Source organism: Oncorhynchus gorbuscha, linkage group LG05 (genome assembly GCF_021184085.1).
Source record: "Oncorhynchus gorbuscha isolate QuinsamMale2020 ecotype Even-year linkage group LG05, OgorEven_v1.0, whole genome shotgun sequence".
Lineage (NCBI taxonomy): Eukaryota > Metazoa > Chordata > Actinopteri > Salmoniformes > Salmonidae > Oncorhynchus > Oncorhynchus gorbuscha.
The window spans coordinates 3,746,683-3,774,079 of NC_060177.1; the positions used below are offsets into that span (position 1 = coordinate 3,746,683).

General features: G+C 48.0%; 1 protein-coding gene across 1 annotated transcript in view; it reads right to left on the bottom strand.

Moving 5' to 3' along the window:
* Positions 1-27,397, bottom strand: part of LOC124035373 (FH1/FH2 domain-containing protein 1-like) — a gene marked incomplete at its 3' end in the record, with an annotated part of 102,876 nt that overhangs the window by 5,676 nt on the left and 69,803 nt on the right. Inside the window, exons 4-7 of the mRNA XM_046348832.1 lie at positions 21,820-21,887; positions 12,860-12,965; positions 8,442-8,536; positions 1,529-1,640 (exon numbers count right to left, since the gene is read on the bottom strand). Coding sequence (XP_046204788.1) covers positions 1,529-1,640; positions 8,442-8,536; positions 12,860-12,965; positions 21,820-21,887 — 381 coding nt within the window. The remainder of the gene's footprint in view (positions 1-1,528; positions 1,641-8,441; positions 8,537-12,859; positions 12,966-21,819; positions 21,888-27,397) is intronic.

Below are 27,397 nucleotides of genomic sequence, written 5' to 3' on the forward strand. Positions count from 1 at the left end.
CATGGCTACCACAGCATTCTGCAGAGATACGCCATCCCATCTGGTTTGGGCTTAGTGGGAATATCATTTGTTTTTCAACAGGACACGGACCTAAAAACACACCTCCAGGCTGTGTAAGGGCTATTTGACCAAGAAGGGGAGGGATGGATTGCTGCATCAGGTGACCTGGCCTCCATGATCACCTGACCTCAACCCAATTGAGATGGTTTGGGAGGAGTTGATCCGCAGAGTGAAGGAAAAGCAGCCAACAAATGCTCAGCATATGTGGGAACTCGTTCAAGACTGTTTGGAAAGGCATTCCAGGTGAAGCTGGTTGACAGAATGCCAGGAGTGTGCAAAGCTGTCATCAAGACAAAGGGCGGCTGCTTTGAAGAATCTCAAGTATAAAATATATTTTCATTTGTTTTACATTTTTTCTGGTTACCACATGATTCCATGATTCGTGTTATTCCATAGTTTTGATGTCTTCACTATTATTCTACAAATGTAGAAAATATTTTTTTAAATAAATAAAACTGAGAATGTGTAGGTGTTGTAAAACGTTTAACCGTTAATCGAACAAAAGTCCAATTGAGAACCTGTCTTCTACAGACCATCAAATCTCAGTTGATTCATCGGTACACAGCAGGTACAACATGGTGGAGTGAAATGAAACAAGCTCCTTCAGCAGAACAGCACTGTGTGTGTGTGTGACTGTGTGTGTGTGTGTGTGTGACTGTGTGTGTGTGTGTGTGTGTGTGTGTGTGTGACTGTGTGTGTGTGTGTGTGTGACTGTGTGTGTGTGTGTGTGTGTGTGACTGAGTGTGTGTGTGTGACTGTGAGTGTGTGTCTGTGTGTGTGTGTGTGGTGTGTGACTGTGTGTGTGTGTACCTCTCTTGCCATCCACAGTGTTGACAGCCTGGATAAGTAGAACAGCACTGTGTGTGTGTGTGTGTGTGTGTGTGTGTGTGTGTGTGTGTGTGTGTGTGTGTGTGTGTGTGTGTGTGTGTGGTGTGTGACTGTGTGTGTGTGGTGTGTGACTGTGTGACTGTGTGTGTGTGTACCTCTTGCCATCCACAGTGTTGACAGCCTGGATAAGTAGAACAGCACTGTGTGTGTGTGTGTGTGTGTGTGACTGTGTGTGTGACTGTGTGTGTGTGTGTGTGTGTGTGTGTGTGTGTGTGTGTGTGTGTGTGTGTGACTGTGTGACTGTGTGTGTGTGTGTGTGGTGTGTGACTGTGTGACTGTGTGTGTGTGTACCTCTCTTGCCATCCACAGTGTTGACAGCCTGGATAAGTAGAACAGCACTGTGTGTGTGTGTGTGTGTGTGTGTGACTGTGTGTGTGACTGTGTGTGTGTGTGTGTGTGACTGTGTGACTGTGTGTGTGTGTGTGTGGTGTGTGACTGTGTGACTGTGTGTGTGTGTACCTCTCTTGCCATCCACAGTGTTGACAGCCTGGATAAGTAGAACAGCACTGTGTGTGTGTGTGTGTGTGTGTGTGTGTGTGTGTGTGTGTGTGTGTGTGTGTGTGTGTGTGTGTGTGTGTACCTCTCTTGCCATCCACAGTGTTGACAGCCTGGATAAATAGAGGACTGTTCAACTCGGTGTACTCTACAAACACTATCAGGAGCTTCAGAGCGGTCTTCACCACCAGACGAGACTGGGGGGGGGGGAGCGGGAGAGAGGGAGAGGGGGGGAGCGGGAGAGAGGGAGAGGGGGGGGGAGCGAGAGAGAGAGAGTCAGTTAGACAGTTTCTCCACAAGGTGGTGATATTACACCTCAAATACACAACATTTCCAATTGAACCCAGCAAACCCAGTAAAATAAGATTGCAGAGTATTCGAAGTATCTACATTTAATTACAATAAGTGAAGAGGGGGGGGATGTAGTACACTACAGTATAGGGTGTTAAACCTCTTCACTACAGTATAGGGTGTTAAACCTCTTCACTACAGTATAGGGTGTTAAACCTCTTCACTACAGTATAGGGTGTTAAACCTCTCCACTACAGTATAGGGTGTTAAACCTCTCCACTACAGTATAGGGTGTTAAACCTCTTCACTACAGTATAGTGTATTGAACCTCTTCACTACAGTATAGGGTGTTAAACCTCTCCACTACAGTATAGGGTGTTAAACCTCTTCACTACAGTATAGTGTATTGAACCTCTTCACTACAGTATAGGGTGTTAAACCTCTCCACTACAGTATAGGGTGTTAAACCTCTTCACTACAGTATAGGGTGTTAAACCTCTCCACTACAGTATAGGGTATTGAACCTCTTCACTACAGTATAGTGTATTGAACCTCTTCACTACAGTATAGTGTATTGAACCTCTCCACTACAGTATAGTGTATTGAACCTCTCCACTACAGTATAGTGTATTGAACCTCTTCACTACAGTATAGTGTATTGAACCTCTTCACTACAGTATAGGGTGTTGAACCTCTCCACTACAGTATAGTGTATTGAACCTCTTCACTACAGTATAGTGTATTGAACCTCTTCACTACCGTATAGGGTGTTAAACCTCTTCACTACCGTATAGTGTATTGAACCTCTCCACTACAGTATAGTGTATTGAACCTCTCCACTACAGTATAGTGTATTGAACCTCTCCACTACAGTATAGTGTATTGAACCTCTCCACTACAGTATAGTGTATTGAACCTCTTCACTACAGTATAGTGTATTGAACCTCTTCACTACAGTATAGGGTGTTAAACCTCTCCACTACAGTATAGGGTGTTAAACCTCTCCACTACAGTATAGGGTGTTAAACCTCTCCACTACAGTATAGGGTATTGAACCTCTTCACTACAGTATAGGGTGTTAAACCTCTTCACTACAGTATAGGGTGTTAAACCTCTTCACTACAGTATAGGGTGTTAAACCTCTTCACTACAGTATAGGGTGTTAAACCTCTTCACTACAGTATAGTGTATTGAACCTCTTCACTACAGTATAGTGTATTGAACCTCTCCACTACAGTATAGTGTATTGAACCTCTCCACTACAGTATAGTGTATTGAACCTCTCCACTACAGTATAGTGTATTGAACCTCTTCACTACAGTATAGGGTGTTGAACCTCTCCACTACAGTATAGTGTATTGAACCTCTTCACTACAGTATAGTGTATTGAACCTCTTCACTACAGTATAGGGTGTTAAACCTCTTCACTACAGTATAGTGTATTGAACCTCTCCACTACAGTATAGTGTATTGAACCTCTTCACTACAGTATAGTGTATTGAACCTCTCCACTACAGTATAGTGTATTGAACCTCTCCACTACAGTATAGTGTATTGAACCTCTTCACTACAGTATAGTGTATTGAACCTCTTCACTACAGTATAGGGTGTTGAACCTCTTCACTACAGTATAGTGTATTGAACCTCTTCACTACAGTATAGGGTGTTAAACCTCTTCACTACAGTATAGGGTGTTAAACCTCTTCACTACAGTATAGGGTGTTAAACCTCTTCACTACAGTATAGGGTGTTAAACCTCTTCACTACAGTATAGTGTATTGAACCTCTTCACTACAGTATAGGGTGTTAAACCTCTTCACTACAGTATAGGGTGTTGAACCTCTTCACTACAGTATAGTGTATTGAACCTCTTCACTACAGTATAGTGTATTGAACCTCTTCACTACAGTATAGTGTATTGAACCTCTTCACTACAGTATAGCGTGTTAAACCTCTTCACTACAGTATAGGGTGTTAAACCTCTTCACTACAGTATAGGGTGTTAAACCTCTTCACTACAGTATAGGGTGTTAAACCTCTTCACTACAGTATAGGGTGTTAAACCTCTCCACTACAGTATAGGGTGTTAAACCTCTTCACTACAGTATAGGGTGTTAAACCTCTTCACTACAGTATAGGGTGTTGAGCCTCTTCACTACAGTGTAGGGTGTTAAACCTCTTCACTACAGTATAGGGTGTTAAACCTCTTCACTACAGTATAGTGTATTGAACCTCTTCACTACAGTATAGGGTGTTGAGCCTCTTCACTACAGTATAGGGTGTTAAACCTCTTCACTACAGTATAGGGTGTTAAACCCCTTCACTACAGTATAGGGTGTTAAACCTCTTCACTACAGTATAGGGTGTTAAACCTCTCCACTACAGTATAGGGTGTTAAACCTCTTCACTACAGTATAGTGTATTGAACCTCTTCACAACAGTATAGGGTGTTAAACCTCTCCACTACAGTATAGTGTATTGAACCTCTTCACTACAGTATAGGGTGTTAAACCTCTCCACTACAGTATAGGGTATTGAACCTCTTCACTACAGTATAGTGTATTGAACCTCTTCACTACAGTATAGTGTATTGAACCTCTCCACTACAGTATAGTGTATTGAACCTCTCCACTACAGTATAGTGTATTGAACCTCTTCACTACAGTATAGTGTATTGAACCTCTTCACTACAGTATAGTGTATTGAACCTCTTCACTACAGTATAGTGTATTGAACCTCTTCACTACAGTATAGTGTATTGAACCTCTTCACTACAGTATAGGGTGTTAAACCTCTTCACTACAGTATAGGGTGTTAAACCTCTCCACTACAGTATAGGGTGTTAAACCTCTCCACTACAGTATAGGGTGTTAAACCTCTCCACTACAGTATAGGGTGTTAAACCTCTCCACTACAGTATAGGGTGTTAAACCTCGTCTCCATCACTACAGTAACAGTCTTCATTCTAACACAGTCTTACGTAACAAGAGTTTCTCACCATATTCTAGTTTCACACCCTGTCCTGTCTGTCACATCTCATTGGCTGTTCTCACTTCCCTGTTTAAAAAGGAGATCTGAAATCAGAGCTGTAGCAGCTGCAAGGTGATTGATTTACAAACATTTATTGAGCGAGAGACACTAGTGTTTAAGTCTCTTACAGACATCAGGGGGGCATGTTTTGGAGGGGGGGGCGTTCTGTTTGTCTCCTCGTCTCCTGGCCAATAGTGGACAAGGTACCCGGTAATTTGTGGTATTAAAAACAACATTATTGTACTGACTCTCTCTGACGTTACGGACAGTAGACTCTCTCTCTCTCTGACGTTACGGACAGTAGACTCTCTCTGACGTTACGGACAGTAGACTCTCTCTGACGTTACGGACAGTAGACTCTCTCTGACGTTACGGACAGTAGACTCTCTCTGACGTTACGGACAGTAGACTCTCTCTGACGTTACGGACAGTAGACTCTCTCTGACGTTACGGACAGTAGACTCTCTCTGACGTTACGGACAGTAGACTCTCTCTGACGTTACGGACAGTAGACTCTCTCTGACGTTACGGACAGTAGACTCTGACGTTACGGACAGTAGACTCTGACGTTACGGACAGTAGACTCTGACGTTACGGACAGTAGACTCTGACGTTACGGACAGTAGACTCTGACGTTACGGACAGTAGACTCTGACGTTACGGACAGTAGACTCTGACGTTACGGACAGTAGACTCTGACGTTACGGACAGTAGACTCTGACGTTACGGACAGTAGACTCTGACGTTACGGACAGTAGACTCTGACGTTACGGACAGTAGACCCTCTGACGTTACGGACAGTAGACCCTCTGACATTACGGACAGTAGACCCTCTGACATTACGGACAGTAGACCCTCTGACATTACGGACAGTAGACCCTCTGACATTACGGACAGTAGACCCTCTGACATTACGGACAGTAGACCCTCTGACATTACGGACAGTAGACCCTCTGACATTACGGACAGTAGACCCTCTGACATTACGGACAGTAGACCCTCTGACATTACGGACAGTAGACCCTCTGACATTACGGACAGTAGACCCTCTGACATTACGGACAGTAGACCCTCTGACATTACGGACAGTAGACCCTCTGACATTACGGACAGTAGACCCTCTGACATTACGGACAGTAGACCCTCTGACATTACGGACAGTAGACCCTCTGACATTACGGACAGTAGACCCTCTGACATTACGGACAGTAGACCCTCTGACATTACGGACAGTAGACCCTCTGACATTACGGACAGTAGACCCTCTGACATTACGGACAGTAGACCCTCTGACATTACGGACAGTAGACCCTCTGACATTACGGACAGTAGACCCTCTGACATTACGGACAGTAGACCCTCTGACATTACGGACAGTAGACCCTCTGACATTACGGACAGTAGACCCTCTGACATTACGGACAGTAGACCCTCTGACATTACGGACAGTAGACCCTCTGACATTACGGACAGTAGACCCTCTGACATTACGGACAGTAGACCCTCTGACATTACGGACAGTAGACCCTCTGACATTACGGACAGTAGACCCTCTGACATTACGGACAGTAGACCCTCTGACATTACGGACAGTAGACCCTCTGACATTACGGACAGTAGACCCTCTGACATTACGGACAGTAGACCCTCTGACATTACGGACAGTAGACCCTCTGACATTACGGACAGTAGACCCTCTGACATTACGGACAGTAGACCCTCTGACATTACGGACAGTAGACCCTCTGACATTACGGACAGTAGACCCTCTGACATTACGGACAGTAGACCCTCTGACATTACGGACAGTAGACCCTCTGACATTACGGACAGTAGACCCTCTGACATTACGGACAGTAGACCCTCTGACATTACGGACAGTAGACCCTCTGACATTACGGACAGTAGACCCTCTGACATTACGGACAGTAGACCCTCTGACATTACGGACAGTAGACCCTCTGACATTACGGACAGTAGACCCTCTGACATTACGGACAGTAGACCCTCTGACATTACGGACAGTAGACCCTCTGACATTACGGACAGTAGACCCTCTGACATTACGGACAGTAGACCCTCTGACATTACGGACAGTAGACTCTCTGACATTACGGACAGTAGACTCTCTGACATTACGGACAGTAGACTCTCTGACATTACGGACAGTAGACTCTCTGACATTACGGACAGTAGACTCTCTGACATTACGGACAGTAGACTCTCTGACATTACGGACAGTAGACTCTCTGACATTACGGACAGTAGACTCTCTGACATTACGGACAGTAGACTCTCTGACATTACGGACAGTAGACTCTCTGACATTACGGACAGTAGACTCTCTGACATTACGGACAGTAGACTCTCTGACATTACGGACAGTAGACTCTCTGACATTACGGACAGTAGACTCTCTGACATTACGGACAGTAGACTCTCTGACATTACGGACAGTAGACTCTCTGACATTACGGACAGTAGACTCTCTGACATTACGGACAGTAGACTCTCTGACATTACGGACAGTAGACTCTCTGACATTACGGACAGTAGACTCTCTGACATTACGGACAGTAGACTCTCTGACATTACGGACAGTAGACTCTCTCTCTCTGACATTACAGACAGTAGACTCTCTCTCTCTGACATTACAGACAGTAGACTCTCTCTCTCTGACATTACAGACAGTAGACTCTCTGACATTACGGACAGTAGACTCTCTGACATTACAGACAGTAGACTCTCTGACATTACAGACAGTAGACTCTCTCTCTCTGACATTACGGACAGTAGACTCTCTCTCTCTGACATTACGGACAGTAGACTCTCTCTCTCTGACATTACAGACAGTAGACTCTCTCTCTCTGACATTACAGACAGTAGACTCTCTCTCTCTGACATTACAGACAGTAGACTCTCTCTCTCTGACATTACGGACAGTAGACTCTCTCTGACATTACGGACAGTAGACTCTCTCTGACATTACGGACAGTAGACTCTCTCTGACATTACAGACAGTAGACTCTCTCTGACATTACAGACAGTAGACTCTCTGACATTACAGACAGTAGACTCTCTGACATTACAGACAGTAGACTCTCTGACATTACAGACAGTAGACTCTCTCTCTCTGACATTACGGACAGTAGACTTTCTCTCTCTGACATTACGGACAGTAGACTCTCTCTCTCTGACATTACAGACAGTAGACTCTCTCTCTCTGACATTACAGACAGTAGACTCTCTCTCTCTGACATTACGGACAGTAGACTCTCTCTGACATTACGGACAGTAGACTCTCTCTGACATTACGGACAGTAGACTCTCTCTGACATTACGGACAGTAGACTCTCTCTGACATTACGGACAGTAGACTCTCTCTGACATTACGGACAGTAGACTCTCTCTGACATTACGGACAGTAGACTCTCTCTGACATTACGGACAGTAGACTCTCTCTGACATTACGGACAGTAGACTCTCTCTGACATTACGGACAGTAGACTCTCTCTGACATTACGGACAGTAGACTCTCTCTGACATTACGGACAGTAGACTCTCTCTGACATTACGGACAGTAGACTCTCTCTGACATTACGGACAGTAGACTCTCTCTCTGTGTGTGGTGTGTGTGTGTGTACTGCGGTCAGGTCTCTACTGTATGTAATACCCACCAGACTGCCACTGAGAGTGTAGAGCCACTGAACAGTGTCATTGTGGTCGATCACACCGTTCATCCCATCTACAAACAGCATGATCTGACTGAGGGCTGCAACACAAAGATCAGATTAGAGCTGCAACACAAAGATCAGATTAGGAGCTGCAACACAAAGATCAGATTAGGAGCTGCAACACAAAAATCATATTAGGAGCTGCAACACAAAAATCAGATTAGGAGCTGCAACACAAAGATCAGATTAGGAGCTGCAACACAAAGATCAGATTAGGAGCTGCAACACAAAGATCAGATTAGGAGCTGCAACACAAAGATCAGATTAGGAGCTGCAACACAAAGACCAGATTAGGAGCTGCAACACAAAGACCAGATTAGGAGCTGCAACACAAAGATCAGATTAGGGCTGAAACACAAAGACCAGATTAGGAGCTGAAACACAAAAATCAGATTAGGAGCTGCAACACAAAAACCAGATTAGGAGCTGAAACACAAAAATCAGATTAGGAGCTGCAACACAAATACCAGATTAGGAGCTGCAACATAAATACACTAAAGCCCTGACGTTCAGCACCACGACACTAAAGCCCTGACGTTCCTCGTCCTCAGTATCACGATACTAAAGCCCTGACGTTCAGTACCACGATACTAAAGCCCTGACGTTCCTCGTCCTCAGTACCACGATACTAAAGCCCTGACGTTCAGTATCACGATACTAAAGCCCTGACGTTCAGTATCACGATACTAAAGCCCTGACGTTCAGCGTCCTCAGTACCACGATAAAGCCCTGACGTTCAGCGTCCTCAGTATCACGATACTAAAGCCCTAACGTTCAGTATCACGATACTAAAGCCCTGACGTTCAGTATCACGATACTAAAGCCCTGACGTTCAGTATCACGATACTAAAGCCCTGACGTTCAGCACCACGATACTAAAGCCCTGACGTTCAGCACCACGATACTAAAGCCCTGACGTTCAGCATCCTCAGTAACACGATACTAAATATTATTATTATTATTATTATTATATTACTAAAGCCCTGACGTTCAGCATCCTCAGTATCACGATACTAAAGCCCTAACGTTCAGTACCACGATACTAAAGCCCTAACGTTCAGTACCACGATACTAAAGCCCTAACGTTCAGTACCACGATACTAAAGCCCTAACGTTCAGTACCACGATACTAAAGCCCTGACGTTCAGTACCACGATACTAAAGCTCTGACGTTCAGCGTCCTCACTATCACGATACTAAAGCCCTAACGTTCAGTATCACGATACTAAAGCCCTGACGTTCAGTATCACGATACTAAAGCCCTGACGTTCAGTATCACGATACTAAAGCCCTGACGTTCAGTATCACGATACTAAAGCCCTGACGTTCAGTACCACGATACTAAAGCCCTGATGTTCAGCATCACGATACTAAAGCCCTGACGTTCAGCGTCCTCAGTACTACGATACTAAAGCCCTAACGTTCAGCATCCTCAGTATCATGATACCAAAGCCCTAACGTTCAGCATCCTCAGTATCACGATACTAAAGCCCTGACGTTCAGCGTCCTCAGTACCACGATACTAAAGCACTAACGTTCAGTATCACGATACTAAAGCCCTGACGTTCAGCGTCCTCAGTACCACGATACTAAAGCCCTAACGTTCAGTATCACGATACTAAAGCCCTGACGTTCAGCGTCCTCAGTACCACGATACTAAAGCCCTAACGTTCAGTATCATGATACTAAAGCCCTGACGTTCAGTATCATGATACTAAAGCCCTGACGTTCAGTATCATGATACTAAAGCCCTGACGTTCAGTATCATGATACTAAAGCCCTGACGTTCAGTACCACGATACTAAAGCCCTGACGTTCAGCGTCCTCAGTATCACGATACTAAAGCCCTGACGTTCAGCGTCCTCAGTACCACGATACTAAAGCCCTGACGTTCAGCGTCCTCAGTACCACGATACTAAAGCCCTGACGTTCAGCGTCCTCAGTATCACGATACTAAAGCCCTGACGTTCAGCGTCCTCAGTATCACGATACTAAAGCCCTGACGTTCAGTATCACGATACTAAAGCCCTGACATTCAGTATCACGATACTAAAGCTCTGACGTTCAGTACCACGATACTAAAGCCCTGACGTTCAGTACCACGATACTAAAGCCTTGACGTTCAGCATCACGATACTAAAGCCCTGACGTTCAGCGTCCTCAGTACCACGATACTAAAGCCCTAACGTTCAGCATCCTCAGTATCATGATACTAAAGCCCTAACGTTCAGCATCCTCAGTATCACGATACTAAAGCCCTGACGTTCAGCGTCCTCAGTACCACGATACTAAAGCCCTAACGTTCAGTATCATGATACTAAAGCCCTGACGTTCAGTATCACGATACTAAAGCCCTGACGTTCAGCGTCCTCAGTACCACGATACTAAAGCCCTAACGTTCAGTATCATGATACTAAAGCCCTGACGTTCAGTACCACGATACTAAAGCCCTGACGTTCAGTATCACGATACTAAAGCCCTGACGTTCAGCGTCCTCAGTACCACGATACTAAAGCCCTGACGTTCAGCGTCCTCAGTATCACGATACTAAAGCCCTGACGTTCAGTATCACGATACTAAAGCCCTGACGTTCAGCATCACGATACTAAAGCCCTGACGTTCAGCATCACGATACTAAAGCCCTGACGTTCAGCATCACGATACTAAAGCCCTGACGTTCAGCGTCCTCAGTACCACGATACTAAAGCCCTAACGTTCAGCATCCTCAGTATCACGATACTAAAGCCCTAACGTTCAGCATCCTCAGTATCACGATACTAAAGCCCTGACGTTCAGCGTCCTCAGTACCACGATACTAAAGCCCTAACGTTCAGCATCCTCAGTATCACGATACTAAAGCCCTAACGTTCAGCATCCTCAGTATCACGATACTAAAGCCCTGACGTTCAGCGTCCTCAGTACCACGATACTAAAGCCCTGACGTTCAGTATCACGATACTAAAGCCCTGACGTTCAGTATCACGATACTAAAGCCCTGACGTTCAGCGTCCTCAGTACCACGATACTAAAGCCCTGACGTTCAGCGTCCTCAGTACCACGATACTAAAGCCCTGACGTTCAGTACCACGATACTAAAGCCCTGACGTTCAGTACCACGATACTAAAGCCCTGACGTTCAGTATCACGATACTAAAGCCCTGACGTTCAGTATCACGATACTAAAGCCCTGACGTTCAGTATCACGATACTAAAGCCCTGACGTTCAGTATCACGATACTAAAGCCCTGACGTTCAGTATCACGATACTAAAGCCCTGACGTTCAGCGTCCTCAGTACCACGATACTAAAGCCCTGACGTTCAGCGTCCTCAGTACCACGATACTAAAGCCCTGACGTTCAGTATCACGATACTAAAGCCCTGACGTTCAGTATCACGATACTAAAGCCCTGACGTTCAGTATCACGATACTAAAGCCCTGACGTTCAGTATCACGATACTAAAGCCCTGACGTTCAGTATCACGATACTAAAGCCCTGACGTTCAGTATCACGATACTAAAGCCCTGACGTTCAGTATCACGATACTAAAGCCCTGACGTTCAGTATCACGATACTAAAGCCCTGACGTTCAGTATCACGATACTAAAGCCCTGACGTTCAGTATCACGATACTAAAGCCCTGACATTCAGTATCACGATACTAAAGCCCTGACGTTCAGTATCACGATACTAAAGCCCTGACATTCAGTATCACGATACTAAAGCCCTGACATTCAGTATCACGATACTAAAGCCCTGACATTCAGTATCACGATACTAAAGGCCTGACATTCAGTATCACGATACTAAAGCCCTGACATTCAGTATCACGATACTAAAGCCCTGACGTTCAGCGTCCTCAGTACCACGATACTAAAGCCCTGACGTTCAGCGTCCTCAGTATCATGATACTAAAGCCCTGACGTTCAGTACCACGATACTAAAGCCCTGACGTTCCTCGTCCTCAGTATCACGATACTAAAGCCTTTGTTTGTATCTTTGTTCTGATCTGCAACACTAATAATTGTAAAAGTATCAGGTATTTATTTACTGTGTAACATTCATTGCTAACTTGTTCTGAAATATGTACGTCTGAGAAAACTATTAAAGTGATAATAATAATAATATATATAATAATAATAATAATAATATGAAGTGATATATAAGGTAGGTGTTAGATGAGTGGGGCAGGCAGGTAGTCTAGTGGTTAGAGCGTTGGACTAGTAACCAAAAGGTTGCTGGATCGAATCCCTGAGCTGACAAGGTATAAATCTGTCATTGTAAATAAGAATCTGTTCTTAACCGACTTGCCTAGTTAAATAAAAGGTTAAATTAAAATGATTGTTGAGATCGTACTTCACCTCGGAGAATGTAGTTCTGATAGTTGTGGTCTGCCTCCGTTCCAACCTTGATGAAACACGTCAAGCCTTCTGAATTCACGAACTCTGGTACCAGGTCTTTATCGTCCTACAACACACCGCAACCACACAGCGTTAACAGAGAGGTTACCATAGAAACCCTGCAACCGAGGACAGATGATTCTTTAGGTCTTTATCGTCCTACAACACACCGCAACCACACAGCGTTAACAGAGAGGTTACCATAGCAACCCTGCAACCGAGGACAGATGATTCTTTATGTCTTTATCGTCCTACAACACACCGCAACCACACAGCATTAACAGAGAGGTTACCATAGCAACCCTGCAACCGAGGACAGATGATTCTTTATGTCTTTATCGTCCTACAACACACCACAACCACACAGCGTTAACAGAGAGGTTACCATAGAAACCCTGCAACCGAGGACAGATGATTCTTTATGTCTTTATCGTCCTACAACACACCACAACCACACAGCGTTAACAGAGAGGTTACCATAGCAACCCTGCAACCGAGGACAGATGATTCTTTAGGTCTTTATCGTCCTACAACACACCACAACCACACAGCGTTAACAGAGAGGTTACCATAGCAACCCTGCAACCGAGGACAGATGATTCTTTATGTCTTTATCGTCCTACAACACACCACAACCACACAGCGTTAACAGAGAGGTTACCATAGCAACCCTGCAACCGAGGACAGATGATTCTTTAGGTCTTTATCGTCCTACAACACACCACAACCACACAGCGTTAACAGAGAGGTTACCATAGAAACCCTGCAACCGAGGACAGATGATTCTTTATGTCTTTATCGTCCTACAACACACCACAACCACACAGCATTAACAGAGAGGTTACCATAGAAACCCTGCAACCGAGGACAGATGATTCTTTAGGTCTTTATCGTCCTACAACACACCACAACCACACAGCGTTAACAGAGAGGTTACCATAGAAACCCTGCAACCGAGGACAGATGATTCTTTATGTCTTTATCGTCCTACAACACACCACAACCACACAGCGTTAACAGAGAGGTTACCATAGAAACCCTGCTTAGACGCTGTTTAGACCCCAAACAGACAGTTAATGTGCCCTGCACACTAGAGTAATGCGGCCCTGCTTGTGTGGCTAAGCTGCTTCTAGAGGTTTCCACTTCACAATAACAGCACTTACAGTTGGCCCAGGGCAGCTCTAGCAGGACAGAAATTTGACGAACTGACTTGTTGGAAAGGTGGCATCCTATGACGGTGCCACGTTGAAAGTCACTGAGCTCTTCGGTATGGGGCCATGCTACTGCCAATGTTTGTCTATGGAGATTGCATGGGCTGTGTGCTCGATTCTATACACCTGTCAACAACGGGTTTGGCTGTATTAGCCGAATCCACTAAATTAAAGTGGTGTCCACATACTTTTGTATATGTAGTGTATTTGTATTTTATATATATACAAAAGTATTTCAAAATAATTGTCGTGTAGTTAATCAAAACTATCCAAAATGTAAATGACAAACCTAAAAAGAAACTTCTGTTGCCATTGGCAACTATGTAAAAACAGCCAACAGATTAAAATATTGCATCCTGCAGGTAGAAAATATCATGATAAAAATAAAACACACATGGCCTTTCTGCAACGAACCAGCAACATTGTATCAACTATTAACTAAATATGACTCCAACCTGAAGGTCTCACCAGCAACATTGTATCAACTATGAACTAAATATGACTCCAGCCTGAAGGTTTCACCAGCAACATTGTATCAACTATGAACTAAATATGACTCCAGCCTGAAGGTCTCACCAGCAACATTGTATCAACTATTAACTAAAAATGACTCCAGCCTGAAGGTCTCACCAGCAACATTGTATCAACTATTAACTAAATATGACTCCAACCTGAAGGTTTCACCAGCAACATTGTATCAACTATTAACTAAATATGACTCCAACCTGAAGGTTTCACCAGCAACATTGTATCAACTATTAACTAAAAATGACTCCAACCTGAAGGTCTCACCAGCAACATTGTATCAACTATTAACTAAAAATGACTCCAACCTGAAGGTTTCACCAGCAACATTGTATCAACTATGAACTAAAAATGACTCCAGCCTGAAGGTCTCACCAGCAACATTGTATCAACTATTAACTAAAAATGACTCCAAACTGAAGGTCTCACCAACAAACTAGCAACATTGTATCAACTATCCTGGTCCCTCAGAGTGTCCCTGCCCAGTGAGCTCGGGACAGACACAGCTGGAGACCATTTGATCAAGTTGATAAGAAGCGATGCTTAACTTTTGCAGGAGCTCACCGGAGCCAAGTACTGGCACCTCAAACATCTTCTACAGCTTGAGCTCCTGTTCCCTCTGATATAGAATATTAGCTCAAAAACTATTTCATGAGTACATGAGGAACTATTGTCATTCTCAACGGATGTAAAACAAACTGTTTGCTTCTCCACACAACCCTATTGGGGACACGCCCTGCACATCTACTTCAATTATCAACCCTTCATCTCTCAAACGATCACAATGAAGTCCCTGGCATGACTGGTATGTGCTCTACCCCCCCTCCTCCCCCTCGCGCTCAGTCTCCCCCCTCGCTCGCTCGCGCTCAGTCTCCCCCTCCCCCTCGCGCTCAGTCTCCCCCTCGCTCGCTCGCGCTCAGTCTCCCCCTCGCTCGCTCGCGCTCAGTCTCCCCCTCGCTCGCTCGCTCAGTCTCCCCCTCGCTCGCTCGCGCTCAGTCTCCCCCTCGCTCGCTCGCGCTCAGTCTCCCCCGCTCGCTCGCGCTCAGTCTCCCCCTCGCTCGCTCGCGCTCAGTCTCCCCCTCGCTCGCTCGCGCTCAGTCTCCCCCTCGCTCGCTCGCGCTCAGTCTCCCCCTCGCTCGCTCGCTCAGTCTCCCCTCGCTCGCTCGCGCTCAGTCTCCCCTCGCTCGCTCGCGCTCAGTCTCCCCCTCGCTCGCTCGCGCTCAGTCTCCCCCTCGCTCGCTCGCGCTCAGTCTCCCCCTCGCTCGCTCGCGCTCAGTCTCCCCCTCGCTCGCTCGCGCTCAGTCTCCCCCTCGCTCGCTCGCGCTCAGTCTCCCCCTCGCTCGCTCGCGCTCAGTCTCCCCCTCGCTCGCTCGCGCTCAGTCTCCCCCTCGCTCGCTCGCGCTCAGTCTCCCCCTCGCTCGCTCGCTCAGTCTCCCCCTCGCTCGCTCGCGCTCAGTCTCCCCCTCGCTCGCTCGCGCTCAGTCTCCCCCTCGCTCGCTCGCGCTCAGTCTCCCCCTCGCTCGCTCGCGCTCAGTCTCCCCCTCGCTCGCTCGCGCTCAGTCTCCCCCTCGCTCGCTCGCGCTCAGTCTCCCCCTCGCTCGCTCGCGCTCAGTCTCCCCCTCGCTCGCTCGCTCAGTCTCCCCCTCGCTCGCTCGCGCTCAGTCTCCCCCTCGCTCGCTCGCTCAGTCTCCCCCTCGCTCGCTCGCGCTCAGTCTCCCCCTCGCTCGCTCGCGCTCAGTCTCCCCCTCGCTCGCTCGCTCAGTCTCCCCCGCTCGCTCGCGCTCAGTCTCCCCCTCGCTCGCTCGCTCAGTCTCCCCCTCGCTCGCTCGCTCAGTCTCCCCCTCGCTCGCTCGCGCTCAGTCTCCCCCTCGCTCGCTCGCGCTCAGTCTCCCCCTCGCTCGCTCGCTCCCCCTCGCTCAGTCTCCCCCTCGCTCGCTCGCTCAGTCTCCCCCTCGCTCGCTCGCGCTCAGTCTCCCCCTCGCTCGCTCGCGCTCAGTCTCCCCCCCGCTCGCTCGCTCAGTCTCCCCCTCGCTCGCTCGCGCTCAGTCTCCCCCTCGCTCGCTCGCGCTCAGTCTCCCCCTCGCTCGCTCGCGCTCAGTCTCCCCCTCGCTCGCTCGCGCTCAGTCTCCCCCTCGCTCGCTCGCGCTCAGTCTCCCCCCTCGCTCGCTCGCGCTCAGTCTCCCCCTCGCTCGCTCGCGCTCAGTCTCCCCCTCGCTCGCTCGCGCTCAGTCTCCCCTCGCTCGCTCGCGCTCAGTCTCCCCCTCGCTCGCTCGCGCTCAGTCTCCCCTCGCTCGCTCGCGCTCAGTCTCCCCCTCGCTCGCTCGCGCTCAGTCTCCCCCTCGCTCGCTCGCGCTCAGTCTCCCCCTCGCGCTCAGTCTCCCCCTCGCGCTCAGTCTCCCCCTCGCGCTCAGTCTCCCCCTCGCGCTCAGTCTCCCCCTCGCGCTCAGTCTCCCCCTCGCGCTCAGTCTCCCCCTCGCGCTCAGTCTCCCCCTCGCGCTCAGTCTCCCCCTCGCGCTCAGTCTCCCCCTCGCGCTCAGTCTCCCCCTCGCGCTCAGTCTCCCCCTCGCGCTCAGTCTCCCCCTCGCGCTCAGTCTCCCCCTCGCGCTCAGTCTCCCCCTCGCGCTCAGTCTCCCCCTCGCGCTCAGTCTCCCCCTCGCGCTCAGTCTCCCCCTCGCGCTCAGTCTCCCCCTCGCGCTCAGTCTCCCCCTCGCGCTCAGTCTCCCCCTCGCGCTCAGTCTCCCCCCCTCTCGCTCAGTCTCCCCCTCGCTCGCTCAGTCTCCCCCTCGCTCGCTCAGTCTCCCCCTCGCTCGCTCAGTCTCCCCCTCGCTCGCTCAGTCTCCCCCTCGCTCGCTCGCGCTCAGTCTCCCCCTCGCTCGCTCGCGCTCAGTCTCCCCCTCGCTCGCTCGCTCAGTCTCCCCCTCGCTCGCTCGCTCTCAGTCTCCCCCTCCCTCGCTCGCTCTCAGTCTCCCCCTCGCGCTCTCTCTCAGTCTCCCCCTCGCTCTCTCTCAGTCTCCCCCTCGCTCTCTCTCAGTCTCCCCCTCGCTCTCTCTCAGTCTCCCCCTCGCTCTCTCTCAGTCTCCCCCTCGCTCTCTCTCAGTCTCCCCCTCGCTCTCTCTCAGTCTCCCCCTCGCTCTCTCTCAGTCTCCCCCTCGCTCTCTCTCAGTCTCCCCCTCGCTCTCTCTCAGTCTCCCCCTCGCTCTCTCTCTCTGTCCCAGTCTCCCCCTCTCTCCCAGTCTCCCCACTCTCTACCGCCCGTCTCCCCCCTCTCTCTCACCACTCTCTACCGCCAGTCACCCCCTCTCTCTCCCCACCGCCCATCTCCATTCTTCCAGGTTCCTCTGTTCCAGTCCTATCAGACACAGAGTAGAGCTGTCTCCACTGGCCCGGTTGTCACCAGCTCACAGAGAGAGGAAGAGGAGGAAGAGGATGTGATATGGAGAGAATCAGCACATGTTGAATAAACGGTGGGTGGGACTCAGTCATGTCTAGTATTGGATTAGATAACAGATAATACACTGGCCTCTGCCCAGAGATAATACACTGGCCTCTGCCCAGAGATAATACACTGGCCTCTGCCCAGAGATAATACACTGGCCTCTGCCCAGAGATAATACACTGGCCTCTGCCCAGAGATAATACACTGGCCTCTGCCCAGAGATAATACACTGGCCTCTGCCCAGAGATAATACACTGGCCTCTGCCCAGAGATAATACACTGGCCTCTGCCCAGAGATAATACACTGGCCTCTGCCCAGAGATAATACACTGGCCTCTGCCCAGAGATAATACACTGGCCTCTGCCCAGAGATAATACACTGGCCTCTGCCCAGAGATAATACACTGGCCTCTGCCCAGAGATAATACACTGGCCTCTGCCCAGAGATAATACACTGGCCTCTGCCCAGAGATAATACACTGGCCTCTGCCCAGAGATAATACACTGGCCTCTGCCCAGAGATAATACACTGGCCTCTGCCCAGAGATAATACACTGGCCTCTGCCCAGAGATAATACACTGGCCTCTGCCCAGAGATAATACACTGGCCTCTGCCCAGAGATAATACACTGGCCTCTGCCCAGAGATAATACACTGGCCTCTGCCCAGAGATAATACACTGGCCTCTGCCCAGAGATAATACACTGGCCTCTGCCCAGAGATAATACACTGGCCTCTGCCCAGAGATAATACACTGGCCTCTGCCCAGAGATAATACACTGGCCTCTGCCCAGAGATAATACACTGGCCTCTGCCCAGAGATAATCAAATCAAATCAAATCAAATTTATTTATATAGCCCTTCGTACATCAGCTGATATCTCAAAGTGCTGTACAGAAACCCAGCCTAAAACCCCAAACAGCAAACAATGCAGGTGTAAAAGCACGGTGGCTAGGAAAAACTCCCTAGAAAGGCCAAAACCTAGGAAGAAACCTAGAGAGGAACCGGGCTATGTGGGGTGGCCAGTCCTCTTCTGGCTGTGCCGGGTAGAGATTATAACAGAAAATGACCAAGATGTTCAAATGTTCATAAATGACCAGCATGGTCAAATAATAATAAGGCAGAACAGTTGAAACTGGAGCAGCAGCACAGTCAGGTGGACTGGGGACAGCAAGGAGCCATCATGTCAGGTAGTCCTGGGGCACGGTCCTAGGGCTCAGGTCCTCCGAGAGAGAGAAAGAAAGAGAGAATTAGAGAGAGCATATGTGGGGTGGCCAGTCCTCTTCTGGCTGTGCCGGTGGAGATTATAACAGAACGTGGCCAAGATGTTCAAATGTTCATAAATGACCAGCATGGTTGAATAATAGTAAGGCAGAACAGTTGAAACTGGAGCAGGAGCATGGCCAGGTGGACTGGGGACAGCAAGGAGTCCTCATGTCAGGTAGTCCTGGGACATGGTCCTAGGGCCCAGGCCAGTTGAAACTGGAGCAGCAGCATGGCCAGGTGGACTGGGGACAGCAAGGAGTCATCATGTCAGGTAGTCCTGGGGCATGGTTCTAGGGCTCAGGTCCTCCGAGAGAGAGAAAGAAGGAGAGAAGGAGAGAATTAGAGAACGCACACTTAGATTTACACAGGACACCGAATAGGACAGGAGAAGTACTCCAGATAAACAAACTGACCCTAGCCCCCCGACACATAAACTACTGCAGCATAAATACTGGAGGCTGAGACAGGAGGGGTCAGGAGACACTGTGGCCCCATCCGAGGACACCCCGGACAGGGCCAAACAGGAAGGATATAACCCCACCCACTTTGCCAAAGCACAGCCCCCACACCACTAGAGGGAAATCTACAACCACCAACTACCATCCTGAGACAAGGCCGAGTATAGCCCACAAAGATCTCCGACACGGTACAACCCAAAGGGGGGGAAACCCAGACAGGCCGACCACAACAGTGAATCAACCCACCCAGGTGACGCACCCCCCAGGGACGGCACGAGAGAGCCCCAGCAAGCCAGTGACTCAGCCCCGTAACAGGGTTAGAGGCAGAGAATCCCAGTGGAAAAAGGGGAACCGGCCAGGCAGAGACAGCAAGGGCGGTTCGTTGCTCCAGAGCCTTTCCGTTCACCTTCCCACTCCTGGGCCAGACTACACTCAATCATATGACCCACTGAAGAGATGAGTCTTCAGTAAAGACTTAAAGGTTGAGACCGAGTTTGCGTCTCTGACATGGGTAGGCAGACCGTTCCATAAAAATGGAGCTCTATAGGAGAAAGCCCTGCCTCCAGCTGTTTGCTTAGAAATTCTAGGGACAATTAGGAGGCCTGCGTCTTGTGACCGTAGCGTACGTATAGGTATGTACGGCAGGACCAAATCAGAGAGGTAGGTAGGAGCAAGCCCATGTAATGCTTTGTAGGTTAGCAGTAAAACCTTGAAATCAGCCCTTGCTTTGACAGGAAGCCAGTGTAGAGAGGCTAGCACTGGAGTAATATGATCAAATTTTTTGGTTCTAGTCAGGATTCTAGCAGCCGTATTTAGCACTAACTGAAGTTTATTTAGTGCTTTATCCGGGTAGCCGGAAAATAGAGCATTGCAGTAGTCTAACCTAGAAGTGACAAAAGCATGGATTAATTTTTCTGCATCATTTTTTGGACAGAAAGTTTCTGATTTTTGCAATGTTACGTAGATGGAAAAAAGCTGTCCTCGAAATGGTCTTGATATGTTCTTCAAAAGAGAGATCAGGGTCCAGAGTAACGCCGAGGTCCTTCACAGTTTTATTTGAGACGACTGTACAACCATTAAGATTAATTGTCAGATTCAACAGAAGATCTCTTTGTTTCTTGGGACCTAGAACAAGCATCTCTGTTTTGTCCGAGTTTAATAGTAGAAAGTTTGCAGCCATCCACTTCCTTATGTCTGAAACACATGCTTCTAGCGAGGGCAATTTTGGTGCTTCACCGTGTTTCATTGAAATGTACAGCTGTGTGTCATCCGCATAGCAGTGAAAGTTTACATTATGTTTTCGAATAACATCCCCAAGAGGTAAAATATATAGTGAAAACAATAGTGGTCCTAAAACAGAACCTTGAGGAACACCGAAATGTACAGTTGATTTGTCAGAGGACAAACCATTCACAGAGACAAACTGATATCTTTCCGACAGATAAGACCTAAACCAGGCCAGAACATGTCCGTGTAGACCAATTTGGGTTTCCAATCTCTCCAAAAGAATGTGGTGATCGATGGTATCAAAAGCAGCACTAAGGTCTAGGAGCACGAGGACAGATGCAGAGCCTCGGTCCGATGCCATCAAAATGTCATTTACCACCTTCACAAGTGCCGTCTCAGTGCTATGATGGGGTCTAAAACCAGACTGAAGCATTTCGTATACATTGTTTGTCTTCAGGAAGGCAGTGAGTTGCTGCGCAACAGCCTTCTCTAAAATCTTTGAGAGGAATGGAAGATTTGATATAGGCCGATAGTTTTTTATATTTTCTGGGTCAAGGTTTGGCTTTTTCAAGAGAGGCTTTATTACTGCCACTTTTAGTGAGTTTGGTACACATCCAGTGGATAGAGAGCCGTTTATTATGTTCAACATAGGAGGGCCAAGCACAGGAAGCAGCTCTTTCTAATACACTGGTCTCTGCCCAGAGATAATACACTGGTCTCTATCCAGAGATAATACACTGGTCTCTATCCAGAGATAATACACTGGTCTCTATCCAGAGATAATATACTGGTCTTTACCTCGAAGAGCTGCTTGAGGGAGAACAGGGACCTCCGGAGCTCAGGTCCATGAGAGTTGTACAGCTTCTCTGAAAGAGATCAAAGAGATGAGGTTAACAATAATGTCCCCACGCGGCCCGGGGGAGAGGCGGCCCCACGCGGCCCGGGGGAGAGGCGGCCCCACGCGGCCCGGGGGAGAGGCGGCCCCACGCGGCCCGGGGGAGAGGCGGCCCCACGCGGCCCGGGGGAGAGGCGGCCCCACGCGGCCCGGGGGAGAGGCGGCCCCACGCGGCCCGGGGGAGAGGCGGCCCCACGCGGCCCGGGGGAGAGGCGGCCCCACGCGGCCGGGGAGAGGCGGCCCGGGGAGAGGCGGCCCGGGGGAGAGGCGGCCCGGGGAGAGGCGGCCCGGGGGAGAGGCGGCCCGGGGAGAGGCGGCCCGGGGGAGAGGCGGCCCGGGGAGGCGGCCCGGGGGAGAGGCGGCCCGGGGGAGAGGCGGCCCGGGGGAGAGGCGGCCCGGGGGAGAGGCGGCCCGGGGAGAGGCGGCCCGGGGAGAGGCGGCCCGGGGGAGAGGCGGCCCGGGGAGAGGCGGCCCGGGAGAGGCGGCCCGGGAGAGGCGGCCCGGGGAGAGGCGGCCCGGGGAGAGGCGGCCCGGGGAGAGGCGGCCCGGGGGAGAGGCGGCCCGGGGGAGAGGTCCCCACGCGGCCCGGGGGAGAGGTCCCCACGCGGCCCGGGGGAGAGGTCCCCACGCGGCCCGGGGAGATGTCCCCACGCGGCCCGGGGAGAGGTCCCCACGCGGCCCGGGGAGAGGTCCCCACACGGCCCGGGGAGAGGTCCCCACACAACACCACTACAAATAACCTACAGCATCTTAGGGCAGTGGGGTTGTTTAGATAGGGGTCTACTGTAGTGTTTAGTTAGGGGTCTACTGTAGTGTTTAGTTAGGGGTCTACTGTAGTGTTTAGTTAGGGGTCTACTGTAGTGTTTAGTTAGGGGTCTACTGTAGTGTTTAGTTAGGGGTCTACTGTAGTGTTTAGTTAGGGGTCTACTGTAGTGTTTAGTTAGGGGTCTACTGTAGTGTTTAGTTAGGGGTCTCCTGTAGTGTTTAGTTAGGGGTCTCCTGTAGTGTTTAGTTAGGGGTCTCCTGTAGTGTTTAGTTAGGGGTCTACTGTAGTGTTTAGTTAGGGGTCTACTGTAGTGTTTAGTTAGGGGTCTACTGTAGTGTTTAGTTAGGGGTCTACTGTAGTGTTTAGTTAGGGGTCTACTGTAGTGTTTAGTTAAGGGTCTACTGTAGTGTTTAGTTAAGGGTTATCTGTACACTGATCTACAGGTCCTCCATGTCCATGCAATCTGATTAATTTGGGACCTCAAAGGGCAGAACTGACCATAAATCAGCACTTCTACTCTGAAACCTTGAGACATGGAGCCTCAAGACTGTAAAGCCCAGATTCAGACTCTGCAGTAGATCAAGTTCAGACCGACTGATAGACACGGAGAGACAGAGCATATCTCCTTTCAGAGAGAGAAACCAGCCTTCTAAACAACTGTCAGAAGATTATGAGCCGTGGCTGTGGTTACACACCGCAGGGGATCCGTGTGTGTGTGTGTGTGTGTGTGTGTGTGTGTGTGTGTGTGTGTGTATTGCAAATATTGTGACACACACACACACACACACACACACACACACACACACGTCAACGGTCAGATGTGGTCATAGCAGTAAACCATGCCTGGCGTACTACCACCATTCACTGCTGTTACCATGGATACCAACAACCCCTAAACAACAACACTCAACACCACGGATCAGACAGTATCTAGTAGCCTATCAGTGTTCAGGACTGTGATTTACACAGATCAGACAGTATCTAGTAGCCTATCAGTGTTAAGGACTGTGATTTACACAGATCAGACAGTATCTAGTAGCCTATCAGTGTTAAGGACTGTGATTTACACAGATCAGACAGTATCTAGTAGCCTATCAGAGTTCAGGACTGTGATTTACGTCCTCCCTACGACCCGTATCAATACATTATGGTAACGTCCTCCCTACAACCCGTATCAATACATTATGGTAACATCCTCCCTACGACCCATAAATACATTATGGTAACATCCTCCCTATGACCCATAAATACATTATGGTAACATCCTCCCTATGACCCGTATCAATACATTATGGTAACATCCTCCCTACGACCCGTATCAATACATTATGGTAACATCCTCCCTACGACCCGTATCAATACATTATGGTAACATCCTCCCTACGACCCGTATCAATACATTATGGTAACGTCCTCCCTACGACCCATATCAATACATTATGTTAACATCCTCCCTACGACCCGTATCAATACATCACAGTAACATCCTCCCTACGACCCGTATCAATACATTATGGTAACATCCTCCCTACGACCCGTATCAATACATTATGGTAACATCCTCCCTACGACCCGTATCAATACATCACGGTAACATCCTCCCTACGACCCGTATCAATACATTATGGTAACATCCTCCCTACGACCCGTATCAATACATTATGGTAACATCCTCCCTACGACCCGTATCAATACATTATGGTAACATCCTCCCTACGACCCGTATCAATACATTATGGTAACATCCTCCCTACGACCCGTATCAATACATTATGGTAACATCCTCCCTACGACCCGTATCAATACATTATGGTAACATCCTCCCTACGACCCGTATCAATACATTATGGTAACATCCTCCCTACGACCCGTATCAATACATTATGGTAACATCCTCCCTACGACCCGTATCAATACATTATGGTAACATCCTCCCTACGACCCGTATCAATACATTATGGTAACATCCTCCCTACGACCCATAAATACATTATGGTAACATCCTCCCTATGACCCATAAATACATTATGGTAACATCCTCCCTATGACCCGTATCAATACATTATGGTAACATCCTCCCTACGACCCGTATCAATACATTATGGTAACATCCTCCCTACGACCCGTATCAATACATTATGGTAACATCCTCCCTACGACCCATAAATACATTATGGTAACATCCTCCCTATGACCCATAAATACATTATGGTAACATCCTCCCTATGACCCGTATCAATACATTATGGTAACATCCTCCCTATGACCCGTATCAATACATTATGGTAACATCCTCCCTATGACCCGTATCAATACATTATGGTAACATCCTCCCTATGACCCGTATCAATACATTATGGTAACATCCTCCCTATGACCCGTATCAATACATTATGGTAACATCCTCCCTACAACCCGTATCAATACATCACGGTAACATCCTCCCTACGACCCATATCAATACATTATGGTAACATCCTCCCTACGACCCATATCAATACATTATGGTAACATCCTCCCTACGACCCATATCAATACATTATGGTAACATCCTCCCTATGACCCGTATCAATACATTATGGTAACATCCTCCCTACGACCCATATCAATACATTATGGTAACATCCTCCCTATGACCCGTATCAATACATTATGGTAACATCCTCCCTACGACCCATATCAATACATTATGGTAACATCCTCCCTACGACCCGTATCTAAAACATGAGGATGCAACCTCCATATCATCAGTAGATCCTTTAACAGCGACTCCTTGCTTGGCTTCTGAAAGAGAGTCACGTCCCCGGACACCAAACAACACAATCAGCATCCATTTAACTCAGGACGACGACCGGTGGGGTTTTCCAGAACGGAACATGGTCATTTCCTGTTTCTTCCTCTAAGGGGGTCAGAGTTCTGTTGTCAGGCAGAGTAGAGGACTGACACGGGAAACAGAGTTCTGTTGTCAGGCAGATGTAGAGGACTGACACGGGAAACAGAGTTCTGTTGTCAGGCAGAGTAGAGGACTGACGCGGGAAACAGAGTTCTGTTGTCAGGCAGAGTAGAGGACTGACGCGGGAAACAGAGTTCTGTTGTCAGGCAGAGTAGAGGACTGACGCGGGAAACAGAATTCTGTTGTCAGGCAGATGTAGACACCTCATTTGGCCTCCTTTCCTTCCAGTTCTCTACTGCAGCTGTACATAGTCCATCTCTCATGTGAGTGCATACTATCTATTGGCAAGATGGACAGAAACATCTCATCCCGTGTTTTATGATTCTGACAGTCCATCTGTAAAATAGCCCACCCAATCTACCTACCTCATCCCCATACTGTTTTTATTTACTGTCCTGCTCTTTTGCACACCAGTATCTCTACCTGTACATCATCATCTGCTCCTCTATCACTCCAGTGTTAATCTGGTAAATTGTAATAATTCCCTCCTATGGCCTATTTATTGCCTTACCTCCTCATGCCTTTTGCACACACTGCATATAGACTCTCTCTTCTCTACTGTGTCATTGACTTGTTTATAGTTTGCTCCATGCGTAACGCTGTGTTGTTGTTTGTGTCGAACTGCTTTGCTTTATCTTGGCCAGGGTCGCAGTTGTAAATGAGAACGTGAGAGAGCTGCTATACTATATATCAGACACTATATCACAGAGAGCTGCTATACTATATATCTGACAGACACTATATCACAGAGAGCTGCTATACTATATATCTGACAGACACTATATCACAGAGAGCTGCTATACTATATATCTGACACTATATCACAGAGAGCTGCTATACTATATATCTGACACTATATCACAGAGAGCTGCTATACTATATATCTGACAGACACTATATCACAGAGAGCTGCTATACTATATATCTGACAGACACTATATCACAGAGAGCTGCTATACTATATATCTGACACTATATCACAGGGAGCTGCTATATCTGACAGACACTATATCACAGGGAGCTGCTATACTATATATCTGACAGACACTATATCACAGAGAGCTGCTATACTATATATCTGACACTATATCACAGAGAGCTGCTATACTATATATCTGACAGACACTATATCACAGAGAGCTGCTATACTATATATCTGACACTATATCACAGAGAGCTGCTATACTATATATCTGACACTATATCACAGAGAGCTGCTATATCTGACAGACACTATATCACAGAGAGCTGCTATACTATATATCTGACACTATATCACAGAGAGCTGCTATACTATATATCTGACAGACACTATATCACAGAGAGCTGCTATACTATATATCTGACAGACACTATATCACAGAGAGCTGCTATACTATATATCTGACACTATATCACAGAGAGCTGCTATACTATATATCTGACACTATATCACAGAGAGCTGCTATACTATATATCTGACACTATATCACATAGAGTTGCTATACTATATATCTGACAGACACTATATCACAGAGAGCTGCTATACTATATATCTGACAGACACTATATCACAGAGAGCTGCTATATCTGACAGACACTATATCACAGAGAGCTGCTATACTATATATCTGACAGACACTATATCACAGAGAGCTGCTATACTATATATCTGACACTATATCACAGAGAGCTGCTATATCTGACAGACACTATATCACAGCGAGCTGCTATATCTGACAGACACTATATCACAGAGAGCTGCTATACTATATATCTGACA